At 32.1% G+C, this 19,970-nt stretch overlaps 3 protein-coding genes across 7 annotated transcripts; 1 reads left to right on the forward strand and 2 right to left on the reverse strand.

The window, feature by feature from the left end:
- Positions 1-428: 428 nt before the first annotated feature.
- Positions 429-19,215, reverse strand: LOC128201594 (uncharacterized). Of its 3 annotated transcripts, XR_008253318.1 has the most exons (3): positions 6,754-6,790; positions 2,030-2,133; positions 429-781 (listed from the first exon to the last, which is right to left on the reverse strand). XR_008253318.1 is itself a non-coding variant. In XM_052899023.1 (2 exons), exons 1-2 carry the CDS (start codon positions 1,392-1,394, stop codon positions 592-594), a joined length of 321 nt encoding a protein of 106 aa, XP_052754983.1. In that variant the 5' UTR covers positions 1,395-1,511; the 3' UTR covers positions 429-591. The 3 variants fall into 3 exon arrangements, 1 of the variants encoding a protein (XP_052754983.1); XR_008253319.1 differs by lacking the exons at positions 2,030-2,133; positions 6,754-6,790 and adding an exon at positions 19,089-19,215; XM_052899023.1 differs by lacking the exons at positions 2,030-2,133; positions 6,754-6,790 and adding an exon at positions 1,264-1,511.
- On the forward strand, positions 7,020-10,055 carry LOC113521301 (COP9 signalosome complex subunit 1). 2 transcript variants are annotated; one of them, XM_026906796.3, is made up of 4 exons: positions 7,020-7,147; positions 7,286-7,363; positions 7,488-8,834; positions 9,531-10,055. In XM_026906796.3, the coding sequence occupies exons 2-4, from the start codon at positions 7,352-7,354 to the stop codon at positions 9,621-9,623; spliced, it is 1,452 nt and encodes a 483-aa protein (XP_026762597.1). In that variant the 5' UTR covers positions 7,020-7,147; positions 7,286-7,351; the 3' UTR covers positions 9,624-10,055. The 2 variants fall into 2 exon arrangements, with proteins under 2 accessions (XP_026762597.1, XP_026762596.1); XM_026906795.3 differs by having other exon boundaries at positions 7,060-7,202.
- LOC113521452 (E3 ubiquitin-protein ligase FANCL) lies at positions 10,629-18,407 on the reverse strand. 2 transcript variants are annotated; one of them, XM_026906979.3, is made up of 4 exons: positions 17,782-18,407; positions 17,475-17,633; positions 11,381-11,559; positions 10,629-10,888 (listed from the first exon to the last, which is right to left on the reverse strand). In XM_026906979.3, exons 1-4 carry the CDS (start codon positions 18,263-18,265, stop codon positions 10,784-10,786), a joined length of 927 nt encoding a protein of 308 aa, XP_026762780.2. In that variant the 5' UTR covers positions 18,266-18,407; the 3' UTR covers positions 10,629-10,783. The 2 variants fall into 2 exon arrangements, 1 of the variants encoding a protein (XP_026762780.2); XR_004224112.2 differs by lacking the exon at positions 10,629-10,888 and adding an exon at positions 11,952-12,542 and having other exon boundaries at positions 11,422-11,559.
- Positions 19,216-19,970: the final 755 nt, after the last annotated feature.

The raw sequence follows: 19,970 nt of genomic DNA on the forward strand, positions 1-19,970 counted from the left end.
ATTATCCCAATTATTATTTGGAGTCGACGTAATATGATTTTATCCATATTATGAATAATATAGTATGAATATGTGTATAAATTGCATACTGCAGCGATTCGGCGGAATAATAAAAGAGTCACTGAAGTCTATATATTTAAAGGCGCTATAAAATTTTTTTTTTTTGGAATACTAGATTCTGTCCTATTTTTGGCACTGTATTTATTAATTAAATAGTTATTTAATTCCACTTTCTAGAGTGAGATCTATATCGAGGCTTATTTCTACATAAAATTCTCTTATTTTATCTCTAAAATTCACTAACTATAAGCACAATCTTAGTGAAAGATATTTCAGAATCAATACTGCGGCATTATTATAGCGTCATTATATATCAAATCTATTTTATTTGAAATATTTATGAATTGTATAAATAATAAAACTAATAATTCAATTTAACATACTATATTTTGTATTCTGTAATTAAATAAATAAATAATAAATCTTTATTAAAAATTACAGGGTTACACTGTTACATATTTTGCTTTCAAAAGATAAGGTAAACTATCTCTTGAAGGCCAATTCCTTCAACCTACAGCTGCAACTGACAACCTAGCGGCAACATAGAAGAGGTGACGTGGCAAACGAGATCGAGTTCAGCGCAGCGGCAGTCTTCGGCAGGCAGCGCAACTCAGGCCCTGCTGCTAAGGCTCGCGGCGATGACAGCGCCGGGCGGCCGGTTCCGGCGCGGCAGGGCGGCGCGCGCTCGGATACTAGTGGCGTAAAGGAGACAACGGTGCGTCTAAAAAAATCAGTATGGAAACATCAGTTTTATTGTTAATCCTACCTTTTTTTTATACAACTTAGAATGGCAAACAAGCTGACGGTCCACCTGATGGAAAATGGTAACCGTCGCCTATAGACATGAGCAGTACCATGGACATAACAGAGTATACTGTTTCGCCCATGATACCCCCCATACGTTGCCATTCCTGAGAACTCATGTGTTATTCCTCTGTAGCCAGTAAATTCACGTAATTCGTAGTAAAGGTATATCGAAAAATTTATTACGTATCTTATATATTTTATATTATATTTTTTATAAGATTTATTTATGATCAGAGTTTACTGTGCTAGTTACAATAACTGGATTAGATCGTTGTGTGTCAGCATAAGATTTAATAGACAAAATATGCAACTTGAAAGCTTCAGCACAGGAGATGCAGCTTTTAACTATTGTTTCCTTAATTGCCTTAAAAATTCTAGATACTTTTTACTGTTTACCTGATTATATATTCCTTGATATAAACAACTGTAAAAATATTCTTCTTGGACAGAGTAGGATTTTCCACAGTGGCCCTGGTCATACTTATAACAACGTGGAAGTAATCTACACTGATTTTTAATGTGCCCATACCTACAGCAATGATAAAACTGAATGGTACGGTATATGTACATATAATTCAGGTAATGAATTAATACATATGAAAACTAGATTAGGTAACACTTGACCGTCAAAAATTATAATAACCGTTTCAGTCTCTACAAATTCAGATTTACTATTAACGAGAGATTTTCTCTATAAACGTCTAACATTCAAAATTTAACCTAATAAAACTGACTATTTTCCATAATTTCCTTATCGAACCAGACAGGTAAGATACCCCTTATTATTCCCATCCTTCTTAAATTAAATGCTGGTAAGGTTTTATAATTATGAGATTTTAAGTTCATACTATTTGTAAAAGAATCTCTATATTTAAATAATAATAAACTCTACTAGTAAAGTTATGTGAACGAGAATCATTCTCCTAATTATTTATTCAATTATTATTAGATTTTTGTTGGCTTTCTTCTCTGAATTGAGTATTCACTTGAAGTTTTATGCTTATTATTTTCACCACCTCGATTCCTCCGACGATTTTTATTGCAATGTTTACAAACATTGACGGCAACCGATTTACGTTTATGTTTTGTTCCAGAATTATCAGAAAAATTTACAGAACAATCTAAGGAGACAGAGTTTTCATTATTGCAAATATGTATTTACATGAAAAAGTCCATATCATCGTATCAGCCCTTAACTGTCCACTGCCAAACATAAGCCTTCCTCAGAAGAGTTTTGCCAGTAGTTGCCAAATATTAAGGAAAAATCTGAAAAATATATACAAAAATGTACCTAGCTTACAGCTATTATTATTCAAGATTAATACATACAAAAACACGATAGATAACAATAAATGTTATTCGCAACTTATCAGATCGTTATAATAGAAATATAATAGAAAAAAATAATAAAACAGAAAAACTCAACCGTCAAACTTTATGTTTCCCGCCCTTTTTCCATTCGTATTTTTTTTTAATATATGGCAAAGGGTTGATGTTGCCCATTATGCTACTAACAAATAGGAAACGAGACATGATATTAGTGATGGGATTCGAGTTGCTTTTCACTCGAGTGACTCGAGTACTTTCTATATTACATGCACTCGAGTTAAATTTTTGACGACTCGAGTTTCGAGTGACTCGCGTCGACTCGAATTACGAGTGACTCGAGTTGACTCGTACCACTCGAGTGGTTTATACCGAACTGAATGAGAAATTCAAATTGTGAAAAGTTTACCAGCGGTAGCAGGAAACTTTTAAGAGAGAAAATTCTTCCTGATGCTTGTCATGCCGCACGCACTATAATTGTAGATATTCTACATTTAGTTGAATATACGGCTGCTACAACAGATTTATGGACTTCTGAAAATAATAAAGCATACCTAACTATTACAATACTTATAATTCAAAACTTTTTTCGCAAACTGTTACTACTAAAGAGGTTACGGAGAAACATTCTTCTATTATTTTAGCAAGTGTGCTGAAGTCGATATTATCGAAGCCGTTTGGTAGGGAAAAAATTTATCAATTTATTTTTTTAAAGTAGTTATTACACCAATTTCAGTTAAATTTGTTATCTCATTAAAGATACATTATTTTTGTTTTTTTTTTTGTTGAGTTTATTTAAGTTTTATTTAAGTTAATTTTAAAACACGTATATTATACATAAATTGTGTAAGAACATAATAAAACTGTTTATATTTGGATCTCATGAAAGTTCCTTGTTAGAATAAATTAAATTGGATTAGAACTTATTAGTAGTAGATTATGGTATAATATTTTAATTTGACTGATAGTTGATATAAGAGGTTTCTTGATTATGTATGACAGGTTTAGTTTGAAGGAAAATTCTATTTTTTACATTTTGTTTAGATTTTTTTTTTTTTTTTTTGAGAAAATGAATACACATTTTCTATGTAAAATTAATACTGTTTCATTCGTTTTAAAATTTTGATGACTCGAGTCAATAAAAATCACTCGAGTTTTATCTTCACTCGAGTGGCATTCGAGTGAGTAACATATCAGTACCGAGTGACTCGAGTGAAAAAAAATCACTCGAGTCCCATCACTACATGATATCAAAAAGGAACAGAAAGGAATTTGATATTAGTAATAGTTATAGTTTAATGTTACCATGAGGAATAAAAGAACCTAAGCAGTTATATTATTATTGTTTATAGATCAAAGGGTCAGAATGAGGTAACAAACATAAAATGGATGTAGGAAAAGGATTTTTTAATGTAATGAGATACTTACTAATGAGTGAGGAATGATCATATAAGGAGTAGGAAAAAAAATATGATTTAGATCGCTTGCATCTTTACCACAATCACAAAAAAATTTAGTCGTCTGGCTTTATTTATTTTACCACATCCGGAACGGAAATATTCTGAATGATCTCCTCTGGACTCCATTTTGAAAGGATACCTCTTACTAAAACCATCCGAATTATGTCAAAGATTTGTATAAATGCTTTTAAATTGTTGGACTAAAGTGATATAAAATAAATCTATCTATCTATCCATTTAAGAGCTGCGCTCTTGTCGGTGGAGCTCTTGAAATAAAATAAATATTGAAGTGAAATATTGGCATCGTAGTAAACTGGAAAAAATATTCTATTACGCCCAATACGTTTAACACTTCCATTGATGATGTTACGAAAACACTGTCTTTTAGAGATATTTTAAAGGTAATGGGATGAATTATAGTACTATCATTTGGAGATGCCTCCCCTCTAAAAACATGTACTACATATGGAGCATTGTTCGTGGGCAGGTAAAATTTCCTGCTTAGTGACTCTGAAGTGATTGCAGATGCAGGTGGTTTGGGAGATCCAAATTTTTACAGAATTTGATTTAGGGGCCGGTGTTTGAACATTTTCTGAGAAACCATTTTCTGTACAATGGCAATCTGTGATTTTAATATCAGAGGAATTTTTCCTTTTACGCTTGTTGTAATTTTTACATACATTTTGAAATCGACTACGTTTTACTGCGAGGAATGACCCAGAAGCATGTGTATCTATGTCAGATTCACAAGAAATTGTAACAAAGTTACCTGCCGGACAGTGGCATAACTAAATAACCAATGGCCCTGCGGCAAAAAATAAACTAGAGCCCCAATTAAACTTTTTAAAATCATTTGTTCCATATTCGTTATGTTCCGAGTTCGACGTACTCCAGATTTGTCATAATCCAGTTTCATTGTACTCCAAATTCGTCGTAATGTTCTTTCTTCTTTTCATTTAAGAGTTTCCTCTTGACATGACGCCTAGTGTTTCCTTTATCTGTCCCATGAAGTTAATCCTCGGTAATGCTGTCGACTCCATAATATAATTTAAAACCAAATACAAATTGTAACTAATTTTAATAAACAAATTAAAACTAATTTATGAAAATAAAAGAAAATATCTACCTATTACCATTCAAAATATATAGTCCTGTGACAGACTTACAAACAGTCTAGGCACGTTAATAAGGTGCCGTTGAACGCCCTTTGGGTACGGAATCATAATTAAATAGAGATTTTTAAGCCAATAACACCACTTTCTTGAATGTTTATACGTTTTACTAAGAATCTGGACAAAAGAAAGCACAGATATATATAATTACAACGAATCTGCGTTACGAAAAATCTGGAGTATATCGAGTTCGAAACATAATAAATATACAATAAATTCAAAACATAATTATGTAGTTACATTTAAATATTCAAATGAATCTTATTTATTTATATTCCAAATGTAGAAGAAATTTTCATTAGTTCAATTTATAGTTTGTAAGTTAGAGTCCGAAGAACCCCCTGGGCACTGATTCATCTAGCTCTCCGGTAACTACGCTACTGCTGCCGGGGAGACAAATCCCCCCGGGTCAGGATCAGAAGGATCATTCATAGCCCTTTGAGGTCACTTAATGATTGAAAATGAGCAACTTACTAATACAGCGACAAAATTTATATAGAAATTATAAATACGAATACAAAAGGAAAAGAATTAACAACTGACTACACTATCACGATCATTATACTACCTATAAAGTAAAATATAAAAATCGTAATAAAAAAACGCGTCCGTCAAGTTAAATGTTGCACGCCGTTTTTTCCATACAAATTTCATAATGACCGCCAATTCTCGAAGGAGCAGAATTGTCAAATGCAATTTTTTTTTTATTTCTACATAAATGTTAATTTTTTCTACAAATTGATACATTACTTATCCTTCATTTTTATCTAATTGATCTAATCACCACCTAAAACCTTAGTTATACCATATGGTTTTACACTTTGGTTTTACATGTAACCACTAAATGTAACCCTAAGAACAAGGAATTACATAGAAGGAATGGTAAAATAAAAACTGTAAATCATATGGTTACCTCCTTTCTTCTTATACAAATATAATTAGTAAAAAGAGGATGAAAGATACACCATCAGTTGTCATTTTTTCAATTCATAGCAGACTAGTGTATAGAAAACATTTGATATGTCAATTATTTATCAATGACAAATTTTACATTACTAAATTATATATTTGACACAGTTTATGTGGAAAGTATGCAAGCAGGTTGTATCTGAGTTTAGTAGGGTTATACGGTCGTATAACATTTTCTATACACTAGTCTGCTGTAAATTGACAATTTTATCACTCCTTCTATGTAATTCCTTGTTCTTAGATGTAACCATTATGTAAACAACAAAAAAGAACCACAGATATATATACCTACGTGATTCTAAACATGAATTTACCACAAACCTTGATTATTTTTTCGATACAGTTCATATAGAAAGTATGCAAGCAGGTTGTATTTGAATTTGATGAGGTTACACAAACGTCTACATTTTAAATTTGATTAAAAAAATTGAAATTTTTAATACACTTTTAAAAATACTACTACTTAATATCTTCCTTGTTGTTATTCTATAGTTATTATGCATTTTATCCTATATGATCCTACATGTATTACTTTATATTGTTAATTAAATATTTTAGATAGATCGATACTTTTTATTGTTTCCTCCAAAAGATTACAATAGTAAACTTATTATAAATAGAAACAATTACAAGAAATAATCACAATGAGAAAACAATGGGTGACCTTATCGCTAAAAGCGATTTCTTCCAGGCAACCTTTGGATAGAGAAGAGTAATTATAAACAATTTGGTGGGAGGCACGATGAATAATTCTGTTAGTTTTAAATATTATCACATTTTATTTCTTTATAGACAAGTATCGCTAATCAATCATTACAAATTGTAAAAAATAATATCAATTCATATCTAAATATATACATGCAAGTCTACTAGGTGTGTACCAGTTGGCAATGATCTCAAAGAAATTTTTTATCTCTAAGATTTTTTTAAATCTTATTTTTAATATTTATAATACATACCTAGATGTAAGATGTGTATATAATAGATAAAGTTAATAAGTACAAACTAAATATGTCCTTGTACAATCTTAGTACAATGACAATCTATATACCTACTCTTGTCTTAGATAGGTAAGTATATTCAAGAATACATATAATAATTCATATTTTATATTGAATTACAAAAAAAATATATATTGTTATTCTTAGTCATATTATTAAATATTATATGATGTATAGTTTAGCCTATAAATTACGTAATTGCCAGTTGCCTCTACAAAAAAATTAATAAGTAGGTAGATTAGAATATAGCTGTATACACGTACTGCCGTTTACTGCGCCTTGATTAAACGCAGAAAAAAACTTAGTCGTCAAAAGAAAAATGCCGCTGCCAAGAAGGAACGTAATGATAAAGGTATTTTAATAATAATTCATGGTGATAGAATCATCTTATAACTTTCTTCAGATGTGTAAGTCTCAATTAAAGTTTATAATATTGTCCAGTCACAAAAGTTAAAAAAAGTGGATATATTTAAATGTCGCTTTGTTTTAGGTTGGTTTCTTGCGTTGACAGTGGAATTCGCGTATTTTCTTTTAAAAATCTAATATACGACATAAAATGTTCGAAATGGTAAGTTTAAAGCATTTGTATTTCAATAATGATTTCGTTACTCGTTTATGATTTACATTTTAAAACGTATTCACATCATTACTGTACACATTTGAAGGGTAATTGTTCTGTCATTGTTTTTCAGAACACGGCGGAACCCATGCAAGTGGATGTTCCATTAGAAGATAACGAAAACAATGAAACAGAATGCTACGTCGTTGAAAATCCTACTTTAGATCTAGAGACATATGCAGCCTCATATACTGGCTTTGCCAAGTTGTACAGATTAATGTTTGTGGCAGACCATTGTCCACCTTTAAGATTGGAAGCTCTTAAAATGGCAATATCACATGTTATGACTACATATAATGTAAGCTTGTACCAAACTCTTCATAAAAAACTTGCTGAGGCAGTAGCATCTGCAGGTCTACCTGATGTTGCTGTTCAAATGGGATCACAAGATATCCCAGTACTTGATACTATGTGGGTTGAATCTAAAACTAAAAAAGCAGCCATTAAGCTTGAAAAATTGGACACAGACCTCAAAAATTATAAAACAAATTCAATAAAAGAGAGTATTCGAAGAGGACATGATGATTTAGGAGATCATTATCTTGATTGTGGTGACCTAACTAGTGCTTTAAAGTGCTACTCAAGAGCCAGGGATTATTGTACTAGTGGAAAACACATTATAATGATGTGCCTCAATGTAGTTAAAGTGTCAGTATACTTGCAAAATTGGGCACATGTTCTTAATTATGTATCCAAAGCGGAAGGAACACCAGATTTTAATGAAGTGCCAGGGAAAGACACAAACCAGTCTATTCTAACTCGTTTAAAATGTGCTGCCGGCTTAGCTGAATTAGCTACAAAAAAGTATAAGTCTGCTGCTAAGCACTTCTTAGCAGCCAGTATTGACCATTGTGATTATTCAGAGCTATTGAGTAGCAACAATGTTGCTGTTTATGGGGGACTATGTGCTCTGGCAACTTTTGATCGTTCAGAGTTACAAAAGCAAGTCATAGTTAGCAGTTCTTTTAAATTATTCTTAGAACTAGAGCCGCAGTTACGTGACATAATATTTAAATTTTATGAATCTAAATATGCATCCTGCCTAAGGTTACTGGATGAAATAAGAGACAATCTCCTATTAGATATGTATTTAGCTCCTCACTTAAATTCCCTTTACATGCAAATACGTAACAGAGCATTGATTCAGTACTTCAGTCCATACCTCTCAGCAGATATGCGTTTAATGGCTGCTGCTTTTAATCGCACTGTTAATGCTCTAGAAGATGAACTGATGCAATTAATACTCGATGGGCAAATTCAAGCTCGCATAGATTCTCATAATAAAATCCTGTATGCTAAAGATGTGGATCAGAGGAGCACTACCTTTGAAAGAAGTCTCTCCATGGGAAAAGAGTATCAGCGACGGACATCCATGCTGATCCTACGTGCTGCTATGCTCAAAAATCAAATTCATGTTAAGGTAAGGTGATTCAACAGATTATAATTTCATCTTTTGTTGTTCATTCATTCTAAAATTATCTACACTGCTGTAATTAATGTTCTTTTCCATCTCAGTCTAAATTTTATTGCCATAAAATAACAGACCAATAGATACTTTGGGTCTCTATCTATTTATTAACTTCTTTATTTTCATATTAAGAATTGTCCAATTGTATTTATTTGAGTACAAGCCTCCACTTTTGCTGTTGAAATTGTAGATTGTTGAAATATTGCCCAGCTGCTATGTATACAAACTGTTTAATAAACTTAAAAATAAATTAATAATATTTATAGAAATATAAAACTAAAATATTTTGCCCACTTTGTTTATAGTACATAAACAAAAAATGTGAAAAATGAGCAATATAGAATTTAAATCGTATGTCCATAAAGATTATATTTTGACAAAATTTCATTTTTGTGCACCCCTAAAGTATAAGGCAGATGACACTGGCATTTTTTTTACTGTAAAGGAACATTTCAATTAAAATTGTTCCAGTCCAAGTCAATCTAATAATCATAATTAGAACTTAAAAAAAAATACATTAAAAATTGTATTTTTTCTTTTATTTTTTTGTGATGCTAATATGTATAGTATATAATCATAGTATAGCTATTTAAAATAATTGTGTCTACATACTGAATTGCACCCAAATTGTTTTATTTTATTTTTCAGAACACTGGCCGTGATACTGGACCCCAAATTGGTGAAGCACCTGGCTCCAGCACCAGTCTCACTCCTCGTACCTTTGATACTGTACCCTTGTGATGAATTTATTCTATAAGATAGCCAACACTTCATTACTTTTACATGACAATTTAGATTACACTGCCACAGCTTGTAAAATTCATTTCACAATCGAACTAAATGCCTACCCAGTTTGTTTTAAATAATCCTGAATTAGAATGTATTACAGTCTAATAATAATAAATTGTCATGTGAAAATGTTCTCCAGTTAAAAACAGCATACATGTCTGATTAACACGCTTTTATTTTCAATTTATTTTGTTGTGCAAAAAACACCCATGTGGGTATAGCAATGTCATTGCATATTAACATCATAAGAAAAATGTTAATCAGCAATCACAAATATGAACAGCTGGTGCAAGCATTACTTCTTAATATTGTTTATACTGAATTATTCTATGTAACCACAAAATATTATGTCTACGTAATTTTTAATTAAAAAGTAAAGGCATACATTAGGATTTTACTATTCCCATATCACCTCAAAAATACCCTATAGAAATACATAATCAGTTCATTCTGCACAACTACTTGATCCATTCAATTTGTTGGTGTTTTAATATAATATTATTAGTTGATATAGCCAAAAAGACTCATAGTCTGAGAATAAATAAGTAGAGAATTTAATTGTATAGTTTATTATGCTCATAATGGATTCATTTTTGCTAAAAAACTCATAAGCATATCAAATTTGCAAATCAAATAGAAATCAATATGCCACATGCAAATTATAATAACCTAAACTGATGATTTTCAATAACTTCGTCAAATTTTGTAAGTTTACACCTTCCTAATATAAATCAAAACAATAATTTCTGTCCCTATGTTATATATGTTTCACTATGTTTATTCTGTAATTACGCAGAATTTACTGCACGAAAAGAAAAAGTGGTTTTCACATTTGCGTTCCTCACAAGTTTGACTTAAAAACTTGTATATTTTTGATTCACCATCTAAAAAGTTACCTACTACCAACATCCACACATACAAAGTATCAGTAAAAGAGGTCAAATAAAAAAAATTGAAAATTTTTAATAACAAAACGAGCTTATTTTATTTATCTTTACATTCTAAATAATTTTATACTTACAAGAAAACATTAATAAAAAAATATAATTAGTTACATTTTTAAAAAGATTGTGTTACATCACAATAAAAAAATTCCAAGTGATAACTGAAGATCAGCCCTCCTTTCCAATGCATGAAATAAGTTGAAAGCAGCTTGGGCACTTTCCAGTTGCAATTCCAAAATCTGTATTTCGACCACTATTACTTACTGTCAACCACTGAAGAAACCAAAAACATAATCACATCACTAATTGCAAGTACTTACAAAATAGTAAAATATGTATAGGACAACAACTAAAAAATATAAAAAGACAAATATATGGCCTCGAAAGCGAGACAAATCAAGGAAGCTCCGTAGAATTATAAACATAAGATAGCATTTAAATTGTTTAATTTAGTTGGTTAATTAATAGAGCTAATAAATGTTATTTTATTAATAACTACCAGTTTAACTTGTGTGTAATTAAGTCAAGAAAGACTAAGCATACAAGCTTCTGGACCCTTGATGTAGCAGGGGTGATGTGAGTGCAAGGCTACTTATGCATCTCAGCCACAAATGAATGGTCCCCAATTTAGTCGAGCTTTCTTGTCCAAATTACATGTAAGTTAAACTGGTAGTTATTAACAATATAACGAGTACTTACAAAACTTTTAACAATAAAAAATATAATTATTGAAATTACATTATGAATAGAAATGTTTATTTATACCTGGCATAAACAATTTCTATGGAAGTAAACACCACAGTTAGAATTAGAACAGAAAGATTGTGGCACTTCAGATGAGTTTGGCAGCTGGGCACTGAGGCAAATATTACAAATAGGAACTTTTTCAATTACTTTTTGTGAACTAGACTCTTGGTAAGAAGGAGCAGCATAATTTATCACATCTGTAAATTATAAAAAGTAATAGTTGTTCCAATATTAAACCAATCAAATGTAAAAATAAAAGCTATTTGCCTCTATTAAATTATTCAAATTCTTATTACTTATGTGAAAGTTTATTAGTTTGCTACTTCTGGATGTAACCAATTAAATATCATGATATTTAGCAAACAACTACTTTTCATCTTGTTGCTAATTATGAGAATCAAGTTGCATTATCATTTGTTATAACTTGTTAATATCTGGTTTTATTAACAGACAAATAGATATCTAATTTATTTGCATTACTTTTACATTACAGCACACAAATACCAACAAACATATCATTTTATTTGATTTTTAGTCAAACTGAAAGTGCTTAGAAAATCAAAAACTGATTAAATTAGCAAGTTTTTACCCTTATTTTATCTTTTCAAAATAGTGTCCATTTACGTCAATACATCGCTGCATCCGATAGAGCCACTGAGAAAAGCACTTTGCCCTCTCGTCCTTAGGGATCTCTTCGACGGCCTTCTGAAATGTAGCCACAGCTTCCTCGGCATCCATATAACGTTTTCTTTGAGGTTTTTCTTTTATTTTTCGGAATAAAAATCGCAAGGTGCGGGGTCGGGGCTATAAGGATATAAGGCGGATGACCCAGTAGTTCTACGTCTGTGGTCGCCAAATAATCGATCATTTGCCTGGCGGTGTGCGACGAAGCATTATCATGATGAAGGAGGATCCTACTGCGAGGTCGTTTCTCACGCACTTTTTCCAAAACACGTGTTAAACAATTGTTACTGTACCACTCTGCAGTATCTGTTTCGATCCTCTAAAACAATTGTCACTTAATGACCTGTCCTTCCAAAGAACGAGGCCACCATCTTTTTTCCCACACTTCTACCTCTCTTCACTTTAGTTGGCAACTCCTCGGAAGGAAACACCCACTGAGCTGACTGCCTTTTAGTTTCGGGATCATAACAGTAAATCCAGATTTCGTCTCCCGTAACTATGTCAAACACAGAATTTGAGTCACCTCTGGTAAATCTTTCATGCATTTCACAGTGTATGAAAGAGGTTGTACACGGCCATAGACCTACAGCTCAATTAAATAGAGAAATAAACTGACTTGCGTCTTGTCACTAAAATAATCGTTGTAACATTGTACGTAATAAAATATTTAAATATTAAATAACATTATTGGTCTCCTGTAACATTCCACATCCATCAGGTTATGGGCCCAGCACGCTTTCAAATATTTAAATATTAAATAACATTATTGGTCTCCTGTAACATTCCACATCCATCATTTCAGAGATCATATAAATGAATTCATCGACTTGGTGGATAAATTAAAAGACATGGACATCAGCATCAATGAAGACCTCCTGAGCATAATGTTATTATACAGTTTGCCAGATTCCTACGAGAACTTCAGAGTGGCAATCGAGTCCCGTGACAAACTTCCGTACCTCGAAGAACTCAAAACAAAAATTATTGAAGAAAGTGAAGCTCGTTTAAATAAAAATCTGGAAAAGGAGGAAGAAGAAGAAGCATTTTATGGAGGGAAACATAAACAAAAATCTTATCGATTTCAAAAATTCAAAAATAAGAATTCAAATGAAAATAGAATACAATGTGACAACTGTCACAAATTTGGACACAAAACAAGTGATTGTTGTTTTAACAAAAATGTAAGAAATAAAAATGTAAATTTATATTGTACTGAATCTTGTTATACTATAGAAAATAAAAATGATAATAAATGGTGCATTGATAGTGGGTGCACATCCCACATGTGCAATGATAAATCTCTTTTCGTGTTCATAAATAAAGAAGAAAATGGAACACTTAAGTTAGCCTCGAATAAAACAGAAAAGATAGAAGGCAAAGGGTTAGTAAAGATAAAAATTAAAAATGAAACAGTAAATTTACACAATACCTTATATATTCCAGAGTTATCAACTAATTTGATATCCGTAGCACGAAAATGGTTTTAACGTATTATTTACAAAGAATAATGCAATTATTAAAAATCCAAATGGAAAACCAATAATTACAGCAAGGAAGGAAGATAAACTTTATTATGTGAATGCAAATTTAAGCACAAAAGAAAAAGCAAATCAAGCCTATAAAGAAGAATCAGATATAGACATATGGCACAAAAAACTAGGACATTTAAATGAATATGATTTAAAACGAGCTATGAGAAATAATATAATAAAAGGCATTGATTTTAATGAGAATGACAAATTAAAAGAATGTGAAAGTTGCGTAAAAGGAAAAATGACGAATTTACCTTTACCGAAGGAAAGGCCTGAAGAAACAAAAGCTCCTCAAAAACTACATACTATACACTCAGATGTGTGTGGTCCAATGCCCGTTAATAGTAACGGAGATCACAGATACTTCGTCACCTTTACGGATGAATACAGCAGATATGGCAGAGTCTATTTTCTGAAAAATAAAAATGAAGTTTTAGTAAAATTTATAGAATATAAAAAGGAAATGGAAAGATATACAGGAAATAAAATAAAAATATTGCAGACAGATAACGGAAAGGAATATGTTAATAACGAATTCAACACGTATTTAAAGGAAAACGGCATAGCTCGACGCTTATCAGCTCCTTATACGCCCCAACATATGGGTTAGCTGAACGGAGAAATAGAACTCTCTTGGAAAAAGCTCGATGCATGTTAATCGAATCAAAAATACCAGAAAGTTTTTGGGCCGAAGCTATACACACGGCGAATTATATAACGAATAGAGTGCCTTCCAAGGCCACAAATGGAAAAACACCTTTCGAGATATGGGTTGGTTACACTCCATCAGTGAGACATTTCAGATGTTTTGGAGTAAAAGCTTTTGTATTAAATAAAAGAAATTTAAGAAAATTTTCACCCAGAGCCAAGAAAGGATTTTTTGTCGGCTACTCCGAAAATACGAAAGGCTACAGAATATGGGTCTCAGAATTAAAAAGAGTCGTTATAAGTAGAGACGTAAAATTCTTAAAAGATTTATATTACGAAGAAATAAAAACAAATGAAAACGAAGAAGGTATTAAGTCGTATATACAATTAAATTCAGAACAAATAGATACGAAGCAAATAGATGAACAAATTCAACCTATAGTTTCTGATCAAAATGATGACGATAATACCACAAATGAAGAACCCATAACGCTAACTGAGGAAGAAGATAATCTTAGTAATATAGAACCCAGAACGTCACAACATAAAAGACCACAAAGAGATAAAAAGAGACCAGCATGGTTGAAAGATTACAAAGCAGAAAATGATACAGATGAGAGCATGCACGTGACAGAAATGGCTTACCTTGGTGAACACGATGAAAATGATACAGGTTGGCACGATGCTATCAAAGCTGAAATAAAAGCACACATTAAAAACGGAACGTGGACAATAGCAAAGAAAGAAAAAGGTATCAATGAAGTAGATTACAAAATGATATTAAGAATAAAAACGAAAGCAGATAACACTGAAATAAAGAAGGCTAGGTTAGTAGCGCGGGGATTCACACAGCAACCTGGTGTAGATTATACTGAAACATTTGCCCCCGTTGTGAAACTAAGTTCTGTTAGATCAGTCATTAGTTCAGCCATAGAGGATAATCTAAAATTAGATCAAATGGATGTCACTACAGCGTATCTTAATGGAGAGCTAGAAGAAAATATACAAATGAAAATGCCTCCTTACTTAGAAAAATATGTAATGGAAATTATGGTTGACGAAAGTAGTCAAAATGATTTAACATTCTTCAATAAGGCTAAACGGATGCTAGAAGATATTAGAAATATTAAAAAAAAAAGTTTGCAAGCTTCAAAAGGCTTTATACGGATTAAAACAATCCGGACGCCAATGGTATAAAAAATTAGATGCAGAATTAAAAGATATAGGTTTTGAATCATGTAATGCAGATCCTTGCATATACCTATTGAAGAAAGGAGGAGATAAAATAATAATAACAGTCTATGTTGACGATTTAATTATAGCATATTCAAGTTCAGAAATATTAAAAGAAGTAAAGAAAGCACTAGAGAGAAAGTTCGAAATGAAAGACATCGGAGAGTTGAAATACTGTTTAGGTATAGAATTTAAACAGGATAAAGAAAAAATTACTATGAATCAAAAGAAATACATTAAAGATATCCTTAAGAAATTCTCCATGCAAGATGCAAAACCTGTGGCAACTCCTATGGAGACAGCATTAAAATTAAAGAAAGAAGAACATCCAGATTCGAACTTACCCTATAGAAACTTGATTGGAGCCCTCATGTACCTGTCAGTTGCCACGCGACCAGACATAGCTCATGCTGTTAGCTATCTTGGTCAATTCAATGCGTATTATGGAAAAGAACACTGGGCAGCTGCAAAGCGCGTAATTAGATACTTAAAAGGTACAATAGATTTAAAATTAACATTCCACAAGAATGGAGATAAAATTTTAAAGGGTTACGCAGATGCCGACTGGGCATCGTGTCCATTAGATAGACGGTCATATACCGGCCATTGTTTTATAAAGAACGGTGCGGTCATAAGTTGGGAGTCAAGAAAACAAAGGACTGTAGCACTCTCAACGGCGGAAGCCGAGTACATGTCTTTGAGCGAATGTACAAAAGAGGCTGTTCATTTGAAAAATATTCTGACTAATTTGGGTTACTTCAAACAAAAAGGAATTACTATTCACAACGACAATCAAGCCGCACAACAGTGAGCAATGAACCCTATTATTAGCGCCAAATCCAAACATATCGATATCCGCCAACATTTTATAAGAGATATGGTGCAACAAAATGTGGTGCAACTTTCATACCTAGGAACAGGGAATATGATAGCGGACATCTTTACAAAAGCTTTGCCTCGTCCTAAATATGAATACTGTCGCCAAGAGCTGGGACTCCTACAGTAGGTAGATACTATGCCGTGAGGAGGAGTGTAAGAAAGAGGTTGTACACGGCCATAGACCTACAGCTCAATTAAATAGAGAAATAAACTGACTTGCGTCTTGTCACTAAAATAATCGTTGTAACATTGTACGTAATAAAATATTTAAATATTAAATAACATTATTGGTCTCCTGTAACATTCCACATCCATCACACAGCACCAATCAACAGACGGAGTTTTTGAGCCTCAATCAAATTATGAGGTATCCACCGGGTACAAAGCTTCCTGACCCCCAAATGTTCATGTAGGATTTTGTGCACTTGACTGATACAAATCCCTAAGCTTGCCCAGATATGCTGACAGATCACTCTTTTATCAGTCTCTATCATACGCCGCACAACACTAATGTTATCTTCAGTCGTCGCCACAGAAGGCCGTCCCTCACGCACACCATCGGTGAGATTAGTGCGACCACGTTTAAACTCATTAAACCAGTTGTAAACAGTGGCACGAGATGGGCTTCATCATGAAAGGTCAATCATAGTCTATCATAACTTTCTTGTTGAGTAGATGACATTGAAAGTCGTAAAAAATTATCATATGAAAATTTTCTCCTATTAAGTTCATGATAACATTACACAGACTATTTTCAATTTGTCGCCAAACCATAAAACAAATGACAAATTATATAGTCAGTATTATTCATAAAGAGTTCCATTTTCAAAATTTTAACAATTTTTTTTATTATATTGCTTTTAAGTAACCAGTTCTAAAAATTTTCAGTGTAGTCCTCGTATACACAAATAAGAGATTAAAAATACATATACAAAAAAAAAAAAGTAAAAACAAAATTTTCCATTCATGTGTGTGCCATAGCAACACAAAATGTTTAGAACTCAGTTTATTGCTTTGCCCTCAAAAGAGCAAAACACTGATATTCTTTTGTGGCCAAAAGCAAATAAGCTAAAAATAAAAAAGTTATCAATATCACTATCAAGGTATAATAAAGTTAAAAATAGATATGTTCTTACCGAATAAAGTCATAATGTTTTCAACAACATTTGTATCATGATCCCATAATAAAAGTTTATTCTGAAGCTTTTCACTCCATTCTCTACCTTTCCCCAATAGACGGACATTATTTCCCATTCCCTCTGGTGTAACTTCAACATGTAACCATGTTTTATTATCTGCCAGAATAATTTATGTTATGTAGTATAACTATATATACTATGTATAACTATATACAGAATAAGTTAAGAAGGAGGTATAGAAAAGCAATATTTTTCTTAATATTACTATCAATATTTTAAATTTTATTTTACAATTATTAATTACCAAGCGATATTACTCTGTAATCATCTTTAAAAGTTCGATTTACAGGCTCCACAACAGTACATAAACTATCAATATTTTCCAATTCTTTAAAATATTTGTTTAAATATGACAGACGCTTTTTAAAAGCTACAATAATATCTTCTATACAATTATATTCTTGATCTTGAATTGTCGAATAAGGTAGATATACTGAAGTTATCGACAGTTTTCTTGGGCCATTATAATGAAAATATAATTCATGTTTTCTGTTTTCATTATCCTGAACAATGCATTTTAAATCCTTTAGAGATTTCCCAAAAAACAAGGGTATGGAACCATGGGCAACAAGGTTTTTTACTTCGTCTAAAAAATCTTTATCAATTAAAAATGAAGATATAGATTCTATCTCGATATTAGACTGAAGCAAAACATGTAACCTATCCAAAAATACCGGCAAAGATTTGCACTTTTCACTGTTAAGTAATTCTTGAATCAATGAATCCATTTAAGAAGTTTTTATAGGTATTTATCTCATTACTACACTTTGCTTTTCCAATACAATTTTATTGTTTAATTTTAGTAAGCAATTTAGGTAAAAACAAAAAGCAACAATTTTAGAGTATAGATAAGTAGGTACCAGGGATTACAAAATTGACAGTTATTTAAATCGATTATAACTTCTTACAATCGATTTTATAATAAAACTAATTGGTTTTTAATAAATTGATTACATTAATTCTTAATCTCCTACTTTGAATGTTTAAAGGGTCATTCGCTTTGATTTTTAGTCGTGAATTGGTTTTTTTTTTATTCATATCATTTTATTCGATTTTTAATCTGATAAATTGTTAATATGAATCTCTTAGGTTTATTATTGGAATATGAAAATATTCGGAATACACGAATGATTTTCAAATCAATCGAGTACTAATGTTTTTTAATCGACTACTAATGTCATCCGACTATTAATGTCGTCTGACTACCGATATAAACGATGCGCGACTTTAATAAACCGACTACTAATTATTCGACTAAGCAAGTCATTCGGTTTCTTCAAATGATTTGCAAACAATTCGACTACTAATGTTATCTATTCGACTATTAATATCATCCAACTACTAATGTCGTCCAACTACCAATTGCATTCATTATTAGTCGTTGATGTATGAGTCGGCACGACATAGACAAGTCGACCCGATCGCTGGAATATCTTTTTTTTTGAATGGGCAGAATTTAATTTTAAAATTTCGCGTTGTTTGCACATATTTTAAATACACAATCGAGATTTAAAGCGATGAAACCTTTGCAGGTAAATAGTACCTACATACCTGCTTCTTTATTGCTGACGTTTTGACGTGAAATGCGCTACGTCGTGATCACGACAGGACTAAAGTGAGCGGCGTCTACGTTTGGCAGCCCGCGCAGTCTCTTCGGGTACCCTTACACTTTTACCATTATTATCTAGAACCACTTTAAACATCGCACTTACAGTATCTACTTCTTAATCATCATATTATCTTAGTAACAGCACAGAACACCCAGAAAGAAAGATACTAGGGAGTACATTGCGACAAAAACACTACTACATGCAAGCGAAGCTTGTGCGTAAGGCTTATCACCTCGTCACATACACGCCGCATTGTATAATGTATGAAAACCATAATATATGTGATATATGATCTACCACTATCCAACCACCTATGGGCTACCTTCCAAAGGCCAGACTTCCCATCACTGTAGACCTTTTTCATTTGTGAGGGAGTAGATTATTTTGGTCCTGTAACAGTATCAGTTGGTTGAAGAAGAGGGAAACGTTATGTGACCTTATTTACGAGCCTGACCATTCGCGCGATCCATCTTGAAATCGTCCACTCGCTTTCATCAGATGTAGCAATAATGGCTTTAAGACGATTTATAGTTCGCCGTGGTACACCATCAGAAATCCATTCTGATAATGGAACCAGTTATGTGGGCACAAATAGAGAGCTTTGAGCTTTATATTCAGAAGTGATGTCCGATTTTGGTGCGAGTAAACTGATCAAATGGAAATTCATCCCTCCATCAGCTCCTTTCATGGGAAAATCATGGAAAAAGCTCGTAAAGTCTGTAAATACAGCATTAAAAGTTAACTTTAGGCAGTACTACAAGATCGCCCACTGATAAAGTATTCGCCACCTTACTTTGCGAGAATAAAAATTTCCATTTAACTT

This window comes from Galleria mellonella, unplaced genomic scaffold (genome assembly GCF_026898425.1).
Source record: "Galleria mellonella isolate WM207_F2 unplaced genomic scaffold, CSIRO_AGI_GalMel_v1 utg55, whole genome shotgun sequence".
Classification (NCBI taxonomy): Eukaryota; Metazoa; Arthropoda; class Insecta; order Lepidoptera; family Pyralidae; genus Galleria; species Galleria mellonella.

Excerpts from the sequence above, each read along its gene's own strand:
- LOC113521301 (XM_026906796.3), top strand. Across the intron at positions 8,835-9,530 it reads AAAATCAAATTCATGTTAAG|AACACTGGCCGTGATACTGG; the intron begins GTAAGGTGATTC and ends TTTATTTTTCAG.
- LOC113521452 (XM_026906979.3), bottom strand. The coding sequence starts at position 18,265 with ATGGATTCATTGATTCAAGAATTACTTAACAGTGAAAAGTGCAAATCT. Across the intron at positions 11,560-17,474 it reads AAACATTATGACTTTATTCG|ATGTGATAAATTATGCTGCT; the intron begins GTAAGAACATAT and ends TATAATTTACAG. Across the intron at positions 10,889-11,380 it reads ATAGAAATTGTTTATGCCAG|TGGTTGACAGTAAGTAATAG; the intron begins GTATAAATAAAC and ends TGGTTTCTTCAG.
- LOC128201594 (XM_052899023.1), bottom strand. The coding sequence starts at position 1,394 with ATGGGCACATTAAAAATCAGTGTAGATTACTTCCACGTTGTTATAAGT. Across the intron at positions 782-1,263 it reads ATCAAGGAATATATAATCAG|ACGCACCGTTGTCTCCTTTA; the intron begins GTAAACAGTAAA and ends TGATTTTTTTAG.